Source organism: Palaemon carinicauda, chromosome 14 (assembly GCF_036898095.1).
Source record: "Palaemon carinicauda isolate YSFRI2023 chromosome 14, ASM3689809v2, whole genome shotgun sequence".
NCBI lineage: Eukaryota > Metazoa > Arthropoda > Malacostraca > Decapoda > Palaemonidae > Palaemon > Palaemon carinicauda.
In genome coordinates this window covers 120,244,546-120,257,069 of record NC_090738.1, presented here as the reverse complement: position 1 = coordinate 120,257,069, position 12,524 = coordinate 120,244,546, and the positions used below count along the sequence as shown (strand labels likewise).

Here is a 12,524-nt window from a genome sequence, read left to right as displayed (position 1 = left end):
GGAGCAGCCCACCAGAAGGTGCTTAAATACCAAAGAGGACCCACCCAAATGCAGCTACTGTCTTGAAATATATTATTGAGAGAGGTTGGTATGCTTAATCTTCAATATTGATAAAATAACGTAAGACTTTACTGGTATTTTCATATACACGAGGAAAACTATTTACAAACTACAGAATTTGGAAGGGTATGTGAGGGAAGGAAGTTGAGAGTTTGTGGGGGTAAGAGTAAGGTTATGAGATGTACGAGAAAGGAAAGGTGGTGAAAGGTTGAATGTCACGTTGAATGGAGAGTTACTTGAGGAGGTGGATCAGTTTTAAGTACTTGGGGTCTGTTGTGGTGGAGTGGAAGCAGATGTACGTCAGAGAGTGAATCAAGGATGCAAAGTGTTGGGGACAGTGAAGGGAGTGGTAAAGAATAGAGGGTTGAGCCTGAATGTCAAGAGTTCTGTATGAAAAAGTGATTGTACCAACTGTGATGTATGGATCGGAGTTGTGGGGAATGAAAGTGACGGAGAGACAGAAATTGAATGCGTTTGAGATGAAGTGTCTGAGGAGTATGGCTAGTGTATCTCGAGTAGATAGGGTTAGGAACGAAGTAGTGAGGATGAGAATGGGTGTAAGAAATGAGTTAGCAGCTAGAGTGGATATGAATGTGTTGAGGTGGTTTGGCCATGTTGAGAGAATGGAAAATGGCTGTCTGCTAAAGAAGGTGATAAATGCAAGAGTTGATGGGAGAAGTACAAGAGGAAGGCCATGGATGGAGTGAAGAAAGCTCTGGGTGATAGGATAGATGCGAGGGGCAAGAGAGTGTGCTAGAAATAGGAATGAATGGCGAGCGATTGTGAAACAGTTCCGGTAGGCCCTGCTGCTTCCTCCGGTCGCCTTGGATGACCGCAGAGGTAGCAGCAGTAATGGACTCAGCGCTATGAAGCTTCATCTGTGGTGGAAAACGGGGGAAGGTGGGCTGTGGCACCTTAGCAGTACCTCAGGCTGGGAGGAATGTAGAGAGGAAAGGTCCCCTTGTTATCATTTGTCTGATGTCGGCTACCCTCCAAAATTGGGGAAGGGCATTGGTATATATAAAATTAATTAAAAGGAGTTTCACTTACTTATACTTTTTGGTACCATATTACCACAAACTCTCGCATTGAGTTTTGTGCTAACAAGACAGAATCAAGTTTCTAATGACGTTCCAAACTTTCAAAGTCATCAGGCTTACGAATACCCTTCACACTTAATAACTACAGAGGAAAAGGTAGGTAACTTGGCAACATATGATTCATCCTTCATTAAAACGTACTCTGACTACGCATACTTAACTAGCTTCACATGAATTTGGCCATAGGCAGCACTGAGGTAAGGATGTGCAAGTGGGGTGGGAACACAGTTGCACTATGAAATAGATGATCCAAGCAAAATAACAAATTTTTAAGTAATTTGTATTTTTCCTAGTATACAAACCTGGAGCTATTTATAGGGGTATACTTTTGGCATAGCTGAAAGACGAGCCATGATAATTTTAGTGAGGGATAAGTACCCCATCCGCTAGTTAGCAGGTGGGGGGTGGGGTAGACTGGCTACTCCACTCACTCACATCTCTCGGCTGAGTAACCACTTTGCTTTATGGCAGGACTTCTTGGTGGATAGGGTGGCGGGCCAATTTGTATAAATAGCTCCAGGTTTGTATACGAGGAAAAATACAAATTAACAAATTTGTTATTTGTTCCGGCGTAGATACAAACCCTCCACTATTTATAGGGGTGATTTACTCTTAGGAGGGAGGAAGTCCTCATCAACTGGCCATGGTCATGACCCGGGGTGCTCTCTATTTCGATCTGTGATTGCTAGTAGAAGGGACCCTACCCTCGCTAAAATCAAGTGCCCACATGAGGTAATGCACTGATAGTGGCCTGTAGAAGCTTGTGTGTGAGTGGAACTAACAGTGTGGCTTTTGTTTACCATAGGAACTCGAGTACAAAACCTATTATTCTTAAAGACTACCCAATAACCTCCCTCAAAAAGGTATTGGGGACGTAACAAAGTACTATTCTATACTTAGGAGGCACAAGGGAAATGAGTCTTGCCTGCAGCGAGGTGAAGTCAGCTATGCTGAGGCTTGCGGAGCTGTTTTCCCCAGTGGGGAGAATGTAAAAGGAAGAAAGGAGCCAGTCATTCTTACTCTTTCACCAGACTAATCCGGGTAACCTCAGCCCTCAACCCTCTGCTACTAGTCTATCAAGGAGCCTAAGGTGTTTAGACCATTGTGCGACCACCACAGGACAGATGGAAAAGGTCTCCATGTTCTTGTGGGTTACATCTTTGCAGGTTGTGGGCCGTGAACTTCGATTGGCGCTTCCACATGCCCACTTACCGTATCTGCGCCAGAGCAGTTTCTTGAACGCCAGGAACGTAGCAACGCCACTGACATTACGAACTCTGGGTCTTAGCATGGAGGAGGGTCTAGATTGAGAGCAACCTCAATAGCTCTCCGATCCCAGAGGGGAAGAAAATCCTTGAGATCCTCCTCTTGACCTTCCCCGTGCTGGTCAACAGTGCCGACACAGGGGCGAGCTGGTGTCGTTCTTTCAAGGTAACCCCACAGACTCCTAACCGAGTAAAACCCCAGTTGATGGGTCTTCGGTTACCGAACGAAGACACTTTATCCGAAATGAGCTGCACTTAGGGTACAGCACACTCGGATTTTGAGTCTAGGCAATCAACTCAGGGATGCAACTGAGGATTGCTTCTCCCAGTCTCCTAGAGTAGGAGACATCAGAAGATGGATCATACAACACACTAACTTTCTTGGTTAAAGCCCATGTAAGGAAGCGGTCTTCTGCCTGGCATAAAGGTTCATAGAGAGGGGTCTTCAGGGACTAAGGGACCTGAACCATGTTCCCAGGAGGAGGTTGAGATCCGATGCAGGACAAGTTATCTCAAACATTGTATAAGTAAAGGCATCAATGGGAGAGAATCCCCTTCCACAACATCAGTCACAAAGGACCGAAAACTTCGCCTGGAAGCCCGACGCTGAAAAGTGTCTGAGGTCCCTAGGCATCTTTTCCGCAACTCGTTACGAAAGGCCTCTCTGAGCGAGGTGGTGTAGGACCGTCCCAGGTGTAAAGTCGAAGCAAAGCTATGACTTAGGAAAGTGTTAGCATGTGACTGCTTGGAAGATTGTGTCGTGGAGGAAGATCCCTCGGAACTCCGTCAGGAGCTGCAGAAGGTCTGGGAACCATTCTGAGGGATGCCATAGGGAAGCTATTGGAGTAATTGATAAGATCTTGCTTATCCTGATTTGGCTGAGGACTTGCTCACCAGACCAGATGGGGGAAAAAGCGTAGACCTCTAAGCTGTCCCACCGATCTTGGAATACATCTTGTTCAAGGGCCTGGTGAACGGTCGAGCGGGAGCCTGAATTTCAGGCCCGTTGCGAGTATGACCACAGTCAGGGACCTCACAAAGTTAAGACACTAGGAGCCCTCTATCTGAGTGGTCTGTTCAGATTATCTGCAAGCACATTCCTGCCACAGGAATGACGCGAGCGGATGGGGGCACCCAGCTGTCCTCTGTGGCTTCCTACTGCCAGATGGTTCTCTAAGAGAGGTGAATGCTGGTACCTTTCTGAATCGGGCCAACGGACGAGGATGGAATGGTGCTGCATATGCCCCCCCCCCCCCCCCTTTTCTTTATGTATCAAAGAGAGCATCAGATCCAGAGGGGAGACGAGAAGATATGCCTCTTTGCAAAAGCTCTCGTCTGCCACCCACCATCCGCGGTTCGTCCAGAAGGAGGAGGAGGAGGAGGGAGATTGCATAGCAGTATACACATCTCGAGGTGATGTCGAGACGTGCAACTATTTGCACGTTCTTGCAATGAAGGGGAGGAGCCTGTCCACCCTCCAACTGCCACCAATCTTGTGTGGTTGGCTGAATAATACTGATACAACAGTACACCAGTTAATCAGTACAGCCTAAGAGCGAATCTCCATAGAGATTGCCTTCCGTACAGGAAACAGGACGGTAATTTCCGAACGCATCCAACCAACCCCAAGAGGAGATTGGGATGTATCTTCAATCTATTGTTGGACGGGTAATAAGCATAAGTCTACTACGTAGCTCGACTTAAAGTAGGTCCGGAACTCGGTTGGAAAACATTGAAACGTTCGTATCGGAGATTCTTCCCTTTTAGGACAAAAACGTTTGTACTTCTCCATCTCCCATCAGTAAAATAGCATTAGTATTGAATGTTCCCTACTAGAGGACAGATATGCTTAATATAAATTTCCAATCAGAGTCATTGTACGAAACTAAAAGTTCTGATTGGAAGGAAAAAAGTTCCTACAAAATGAAGAACATAAATGCTGTACGCCTGGTTACAGAAAAGTAGCCGTAATATAATGAATAACCTGGTTTCAGTAAGGGATATAGCAATAGACCTTAATAGAATGGAGTTCTAATTGCAAGATGTATATAGCCCCTATTGGCAGAAAGCTGGCTTGCACGCATGTGTGTCAATTTACGCTAGCCCATGCGTAATCTCTGCCTCCAGGAAACGTTTGCAATGAATCCAGTCGAGGGAATAATCTATGTGCGACAAATCGCAACATTATTGCCCAGGGAATTTTTGATCATTAACTGTAATATTTTCTTGAATGAGAGCGCACAGGTTCTCAAACAAAATATACAGTTACAGAAGCGATCATTTCTCCTTTGGTTTGCCCCTCCTCTTTATGGGAGGGGTAGCCAGTGTTCATACACAGACACAGATGTCTGGTTACCGGTGGGCGGGGTTTGAAATGTTCGTAAACGTAATGAAAAGCTGCCCACGCAGTTGCTATCGTTCTTTAACGTCAGCTAACACTGTTCCTTCGGGACTAATTGTTCGAGAAAATATCCCTGTAAGGATAAATAAAAAGTCTCAGAAGCCTATCATGTAAAACGGTTAGTCGTCGTACCCAGGGTACAATGACGGGAGCGGCTGACTCAATCAAACGGTAGAACCAGACTTTATAACAATAACCTCACGCTCTTGGCTAGAGCGCATGCTCCGGGAAGGCTTACGGCCTTTATGAAGTTTTAACAATACCCGTTGAAGTTCTGTAAAACTTCTAAGGAACGAGTCTCGAGAAAAGGGTTTAGTCTCGTATGTGGGGATTTGCTTCAACTAGACCAGAAATATATTGCCATCGACCCAAAGGAGTTGCCATCGAACGCTTTCTCGCTAGAGAGAAAACTACCGTCTAATTCAGGCCAGGCCTGCCAGGGGAAATGAACTGGAATTGAACGAATTTTTCGTTCTCCACTAATTTCCGTCCCAGCAGTTGAGGTTTTCTAAATGGCGAGAAAATATCACCAGCCACCTGATAACCAAACCACTAGAAGTGGGAGGGTGGAGGGAAGATGACGGTGGTTCGTTCGAAAAGGAAAGGATCGGCGCTAGCAAGACCAGCCTAGCTCACATAGTGATCAGCTGGGAGTGTAGAGTGATGTAACAGCCTAGCTTACATAGTGATCAGCTGGGAGTGTAGAGTGATGTAACAAGTCGTGCTACGCTGGAAAGATCCATCCCCCTTCCCGTAGAGAGGGGGGGAGGTCGACCATAGAGCTTTCAGAAAAAACTCAGGATCGCGGGAACCGAGATATTGGGCGCGACGAGAACCTAGGGGTTAGGGCTCTATTTGTGAATTCCTTTATCACGACCATAAGGGATGTTGTGACGAGAACCCGCAGGAACTTTGTCGCTGATTCCTGATGGCATCTTCAGGAATCGTGGTGGGTTCACAAGACCAGAACCAAAAGGAACTGTGTCAGTTACCTGTAGGGAAACAGAAACCCCTAGGCAGCAGGCATACCTCAGGGTTTTTGCACGACGAGTCAGAAGACACTCGGTCATAAGAGTAAAACTCTTGATGACGATGGTCACGCGCATAAAGTTGGACGCACGCACCGAAATGGTTACGCGCACGCAAGAACACTTCACGAGACAAGAGTTCGAAAACTCTCTAGCATAAGAGTAAAACTCTTTTAATGACGTTTATCATGCCCGTAGTTTTGGTTGAACGCACTAGATGGTCAGGCGCACGCGACGAGTGTTCGAAAACTCTTGCGCGCACTAAGATGGTCATGTGCTCGCAAACACTTAGCGTGACGAGTTAGAAAACTAGAGTTCAAGAACTCTTATATAAGAGTAAAACTCTTGCGCGCTGAAACACTTTGCGTGAAGAGAGTTCGAGAACTCGTCATAAAAGCAAAACCTGCGCGCGCGACAATTTCAAAAACTCTTGTCATAAGAGAAAAACTCTTTTTGTCATTAGAGTAAAACTCTTGAGCGCGAAGTGTCAGCGGGATGAGAGTTCAAAAACACTCTGTCATAAGAGTAAAACTCTTGAGCGTGCGCATATAAAAGTTATTCGCGCACTTCAACATAGCGCTGATTGCGCGCGCGCGTAGGATAGGTTGCGAGCATAAGGTTGGTCACGTGAGCCAAGTTGGTCGTGCGTGACGAGTCCGCAAACTCTGTCGCTTAGGAGAGAACTCATTGCTATGATCACCAGAAGGTTCATGGTAGCGTAACTTGTGTGAGCTCGAACACTCAACATAAGTCCGAAAACTCTCTGTCATATGAGTAAGACTCATAATGACTAGGGTCACGAGAACCCGAAGGTTTAGTGTGTACTGTGTTGCGAGACCCCTAAGGGTCAGTGCAACGAGAAACCGAAGTTCCTCTGTCACATTCCTCCGAAGAATCAGCGTGACTAAATGCATGAGACCAAAGGCCTAACATAGCCTGTGTTGCAAGACCCCGAAGGGTCAGCACAACATTGAAGTGTCATAGTGATTAAAGTTACGAGAGCCCAAGGGTTCAGAGTAAATAATGTTACGAGAGCCCAAGGGTTCAGAGTAAATAAAGTTACGAGAGCCCAAGGGTTCAGAGTAAATAAAGTTACGAGACCCCGAAGGGTAAGCGTAACGAGGAACCGAAGTTCCTCTGTCACGAAACCCGGAAGGGTCAGTGTGACTGATGGCACGAGGTCCCAAAGGCTCAACGTCACCATCATTACAAGAGCCCGAAGGTTCCGAGTCGCATGAGCCCAAAGGATCAGCACAACAGAATCCCGAAGGACTCCTACTGTCATGAGACCCCGCAGGATCAACATGACGAGAGCCCGTTGGGTCACGATCACGCCAGCCCAAAAGGGTGATCGTCACGGGGTCAAAGTAAGGAGAACCAGCAGGTTCAAAATGACGTCTCCTAACGGTACGAGGAGGAGAACGTCCGGGATGGCGAGGAGTTACAAAGACTTCCACCCTACGAACCTCCGGAGAGGAACGTTCAACAGCCTCCGCCCGAGGGGGAGACTGATCCACAACTAAAGATAACTCCTCCACAGGGGAGATTTGTTCTCCCAAAGGAGAACGTCGCTTAAGATAAGGCTCTCGCTCCGCCCTTGAAGGAGAACCATAAGCGTAAGGGGCGACCGCCGATGCCCAGAGGTGGTCTTCTCTCGCAAACGAGAGACTCGTTCTCCCAAAGGGGAAACCTGCTTCAAAGAAAGCTTTGCCACCGCCCATGGTGGATCAGCAGACTCCTACAAGTTTTCTATCGCAAAAGAGAGGAAAGTTCTCCTGAAGGAGATTGCCTACGACAAGCTTTCTCCTAGCTCTATGGGGAAAAAAGCGTATGCATAATAATCTCTCTCGCAAAGGGGATAGAAGTCCTCCCGAAGGAGGACATCGACTAGGACACGGTTTCTCCCAGTTCTATGGGAAAAAAAGCATATGCATAATAACCTCTCTCTCGCGAACAAGAAAGAAGTCCTCCCAAAGGAAGACATCGCCTAAGACATGCTTTCTCCCAGCTCTATGGAAAAAAAAAAAAGCCTTAGACTTGCTTTTCCCCCGTTCAAGGGGAAGAAGCAGTCTTCGGCGACGAGATAGCAGTGAAGTGGGGAAGCTCTCCCTCGGAAGGGGGAGCAACCCAACTCCAGGGAAGGTTCTCCAACCCCTGGAGACGAACCTTCTGGCAGCAAACTATTCTTCCCATCAACAAGCCTTGTTCAAATTGAAGGTTAACAACAAGTGCTACCTCGTAACATGGGAAGCTCACGAGCTACCACATGAAGCGCAGGATAATGAACAGAGCCGCTAAAGCCATCGGCCTTGTGTTCTACGTCGCTGCTATGTGCAGAAAAGAAAATAAAGTTGTGATTAATTACAATTCATGCTCCGCTGCACAACATGAACTATTCGGGGAATAAGTCACCTTCCTTGTAAGATAATTACTCGAAAGGGAGCAGACCTGTTATAAATGTTAATTCAAGTAATGAAACAAATACACAGGAGTGTCGAAGACCTGCCGACCACCAACGCAGGGAAGGGCGGCAAGGTAGGGTAGTAGTATCAAAACAATGACAACTCCCTTACGGCGGAGACCGCCGGATACGTTATCAACAGTAATTAAAGTTACAAGTATCTAACATAAAAGTATATTTCAATCTATACATACAGTACATACACTATATATGTACTGTATAAGATAAATGAAAGCACAAGAAAAAAAAAATGACAGAAAAACAATCAAGGCAGGTCTTTACGGGAGAGAACGGCAGCATGTTCGTTCTATACCGAGCCAAAAAGTAAAGTGGTTACTCAGCCGAGAGGTGTGAGCGGGGTAGCCAGTCTACCGCACCCCCCACCAGCTAACTAGCGGATGGTGTAGTTATCCCTCACTAAAATTATCATGGCTCGTCTTCCAGCTACGCCTAAAGTATACCCCTATAAATAGCGCAGGGTTTGTACCTACGCCGTAACAAATTTCATTAAAGGTGATGGTAATAGATGATGGGAACACTAAGACAGTTCTTTTCTAAGTTACTGGATATATATAAAAAAAATTCTATTCAGTACATGGTGAGATTCTCTTTAAATACAAGTGTTTAAATAACTTGCTCTCAATACTTAAAAAATCAGAGATGAAAGTTCCTGAAAGTGATTATTCATTTTGCAAAGATGGCAATTAACTTTTCTATAAGAAATAATACTGTAGTGTAGTTTTAAATCTTATTTTCTGTGTTCACAATTTTTAGAGATACAGTACTGTGTACCAAAAATGCAAACCAAGAGAACTCTATTCATACACAAACAAACACGCTGAATGTCTATCTTAAAAATAAAAAACTAACCAAAACAACAGCTCAAATGACTGAACCATAGAAAACTGGTCACAATTTCACCCTTGAAAGCTTACCAGGTAACTCTGTACTACAATGCCAACAAGCAGAACACTAATGAATCTATGTAACAAGACTCAACAATTTCAACAATTATGAATTTTTCACCATAAAGAATTGAAAATTAAAAAAAATAATCTGCGATAAAATGACCGACTGAAGGTTCAAAACCATACTCGCACAGAAAAATAGAATAAGAGAGTTTAGATTAAATCAATATCCTCCCCTATAGAACAATAAGCATTTGAAATTAAATAAAACTCCCATAGAAGATAGAAACATTCCCTAATTTCATAATGAAGAAGACCGTAAATATACAACAAAAATAACTTTCCCTAACTTCATAATGAACAAGACCATAAAAATAAAAAAAATAAAAAACTTAACTGTAGGATATCAGAATAAAGTACTTAAAAGATGGTGGTTAGCATTAAGAGAATTATCACCACACAAGACATGGGGTGATGAAAATATTCTGCCAACACCAGTAGTCACAAAACAGAATGAGGCATGGGAAGGGATACCAGAAAATGTTTTGAGCACGTGTAGTGGAAACATTCGTTTTGCCAACTATGGTGGCGCTCTTATACTTCTACCCAGAAAACAAAAACTTATGATTCAAGGGCTTACAACTAAACGTTACAAACAGTAGGAGCCTAAGCCGTTAACATAACCAAGTAGTTTAACATGACTACTGCATCAACAACACATGAGCATATGAATGAACGAAAGGGGCTTGTCTTTAATACCGATATTTAATTCAAAATCATGGCAAATTGCCTTATATAAAGGTCCAGATGAAATGAGAATTAAGGTGATAAAAGCACAATACACTAAAAATTTAATAGAACTCATTTGAATATCATTCCAAGCAAAAAGAGATTTTTTCCACAATACTATACAGTATGTTCTTCAAAGGATTCATAATTAAATTTCCTTACAAAACTTTTCTAAAAGTACAAGTGTCTAAGGATACTAACAAAGCATAATACCAATAATACTGTATATCACCTATCATTCCTGCCTATGCAGGTCTGGAAAATATAACTAGACCCTCAACTTTTTTTTACAGGACAACCTGCGACTTTTCTTGGAAACTAATAAAGAAAAGTGACAGGTTGTTCTGGCGTTCACCAGTCAGGGACGTTGGGACATTACCACATCGGCCACCATGACCCGATTCAATAAAAAAAAAAAAAAAGTATCAAAACAATATTATACAGTACGTATTATAGATTATTACTTACCCTGCATAAGACTCACACCACCAGCAGGAACACCAAAACTGTAATTCTTAGAGATTCCATAACTCATCTGAACATTGGATGGCCATTTCACACCACCACCCTGCTGTTGCTGAATTACTTTCTTCCTAGTCTGAACTGAAATAAAAGCAATTGTTAATGCCTAAGAAAGTGTAAATATTTGTTAATCATATATAAACCAAATAAATTTCAACTTGAACCTCTAACTCCATAAATCATAGAAATTATGTATCCATTTGGTTTATCAGTTAAGACTTTCCTTGAAAAAAAAATATTAATAAATATTAATATCTACTTTCTTTAATACTGCCGAATTTCTCACTTAACATCATTTCAAGTGACCAAGTTGATACTGTAATTATTTTCAACTATACACTACAGCCATTATAATTTCCAAGACTAACAGGCACTTTACAAATTCGAAGAATACAGCATATGCCAATACAAAACTGAATAGTCTTTTAAATACACAAGTCAATTAATCCCATAGCAAGATTTCTTCAACTACTTTGATCTTTAATAAAACTTTATAAAATCAAAAACCATACTTACTGTTTATAACTTGCTGATTATTTCCTTTCTGATAGTTGTTTGCAGTCTGCCTATTATTTGTGTTCTGCTGATTATTTTGGGTCTGCTTGAAGTTTTGGGTTTGCTTAACGTTTTGGGTTTGCTTAATGTTTTGGGTTTGCTTAACGTTTTGAGTTTGCTTAATGTTTTGGGTTTGCTTGTTAGTAGCTGCCTGCTTATTGACTACAGCCTGTTTAAAGTTTGTTGCTTGCTTATTGTTGTTGTTTCCAGCTTGCTGTTGGGGACCTTTCTGCAGTCTTTTTACTTGATTTGTGAAACGTCCCTGATTGTTAGCTTGTTGTGGGATAGTGAACATTTTTGGTGGACCTGTATAATAAAAGATGAAAACAATTTGATAGAAGTAAAGTATCTAAGTACTACTAGACAATGTCTCCCACTGCATATCTTTCTTATTTGACAAGAGGAAAACATAAAAGACAACCTCTAATCAGAAAAACACGTCTGTAGCCAATATTCATTCAAGGATACCTGAGCATAACAATCCTTGGCAAATCTTAAGGGAGCATGCATATAAGAAGTCTTGGTAAATTATAGTTACAGACGTACCAGTTTGAACAGAAACAATAGATTTTCCTGTAATAAATGTGCTTTCACTGAATTTGACTTTCATTTCAACAGCAAATAAACTAAAAACCTGTTAAGACTGTTTAAGAAATGGGATATTTTTTAGAAATCTAATGGTTTTTGCTCCGTTATGCACTCTCAGTAAAAGAAAAACATCAAGCTTTTATGTACCGGCAAGTGGTACATGTTGAGCTGCGTATGCTAACCCCATTGATTGTATTTCTTTGATAATTAAGTTTTTACTTGCAGTGAAAATAGTGTCATTTTAGAAAAAATGGATCTTTCTGTAGCAAACACCTGCCTTATTAGAAAAACCTTATCCATCCGTAACTATAATAAAACAAGATTTTACCCTATAGTTCAAAATGAATGACCTGCTTTCATGCACATTATCCTCCTCCATGCATATTTATTTCATGTATTAAGGATTACCTCCAAATTAAATTTGAATGAAATTATATCAACGGTGTATGAAATGCAATAAACACTGACTGACACATGATTACCTTGGTTTACGAAATTAATTCGTCCTGGGAGGGAGAAGGCAACCTAAAACAATTTTTCACAAGAGAAATAAAGGAAATTCACTCTATGCATTCAACAAGTACATAAATTCATGTATACAGTCATTCTAAAAGGATTTATAATGGTAATTATTGAACAATCTATAAAAGCTAACTTCTGAAAGGGATAAAAATTATTAATATATTTATACATCATGGCACTTCCCCTAATTTTGGGAGGTAGCTGACATAAAAAGAGGGACTCTGTCAAGTTTGGTTGGTACTGCTAGGGTGCCACAGCCCACCTTTCCCCATCTTCCACCAAAAATGAAGCTTCATTTGCTGATCTCAGGGGTCACCAAAGTGAC

At 42.5% G+C, this 12,524-nt stretch overlaps 1 protein-coding gene across 2 annotated transcripts in view; it reads right to left on the bottom strand.

Moving 5' to 3' along the window:
- The window catches only part of LOC137653707 (ras-interacting protein RIP3-like), a 55,386-nt gene that overhangs the window by 24,337 nt on the left and 18,525 nt on the right, over positions 1–12,524 (bottom strand). For both annotated transcript variants that reach the window (XM_068387287.1, XM_068387286.1), the window contains exons 4-5: positions 11,051–11,395; positions 10,481–10,615 (exon numbers count right to left, since the gene is read on the bottom strand). In XM_068387287.1, the coding sequence (XP_068243388.1) occupies positions 10,481–10,615; positions 11,051–11,395 (480 nt within the window). The remainder of the gene's footprint in view (positions 1–10,480; positions 10,616–11,050; positions 11,396–12,524) is intronic.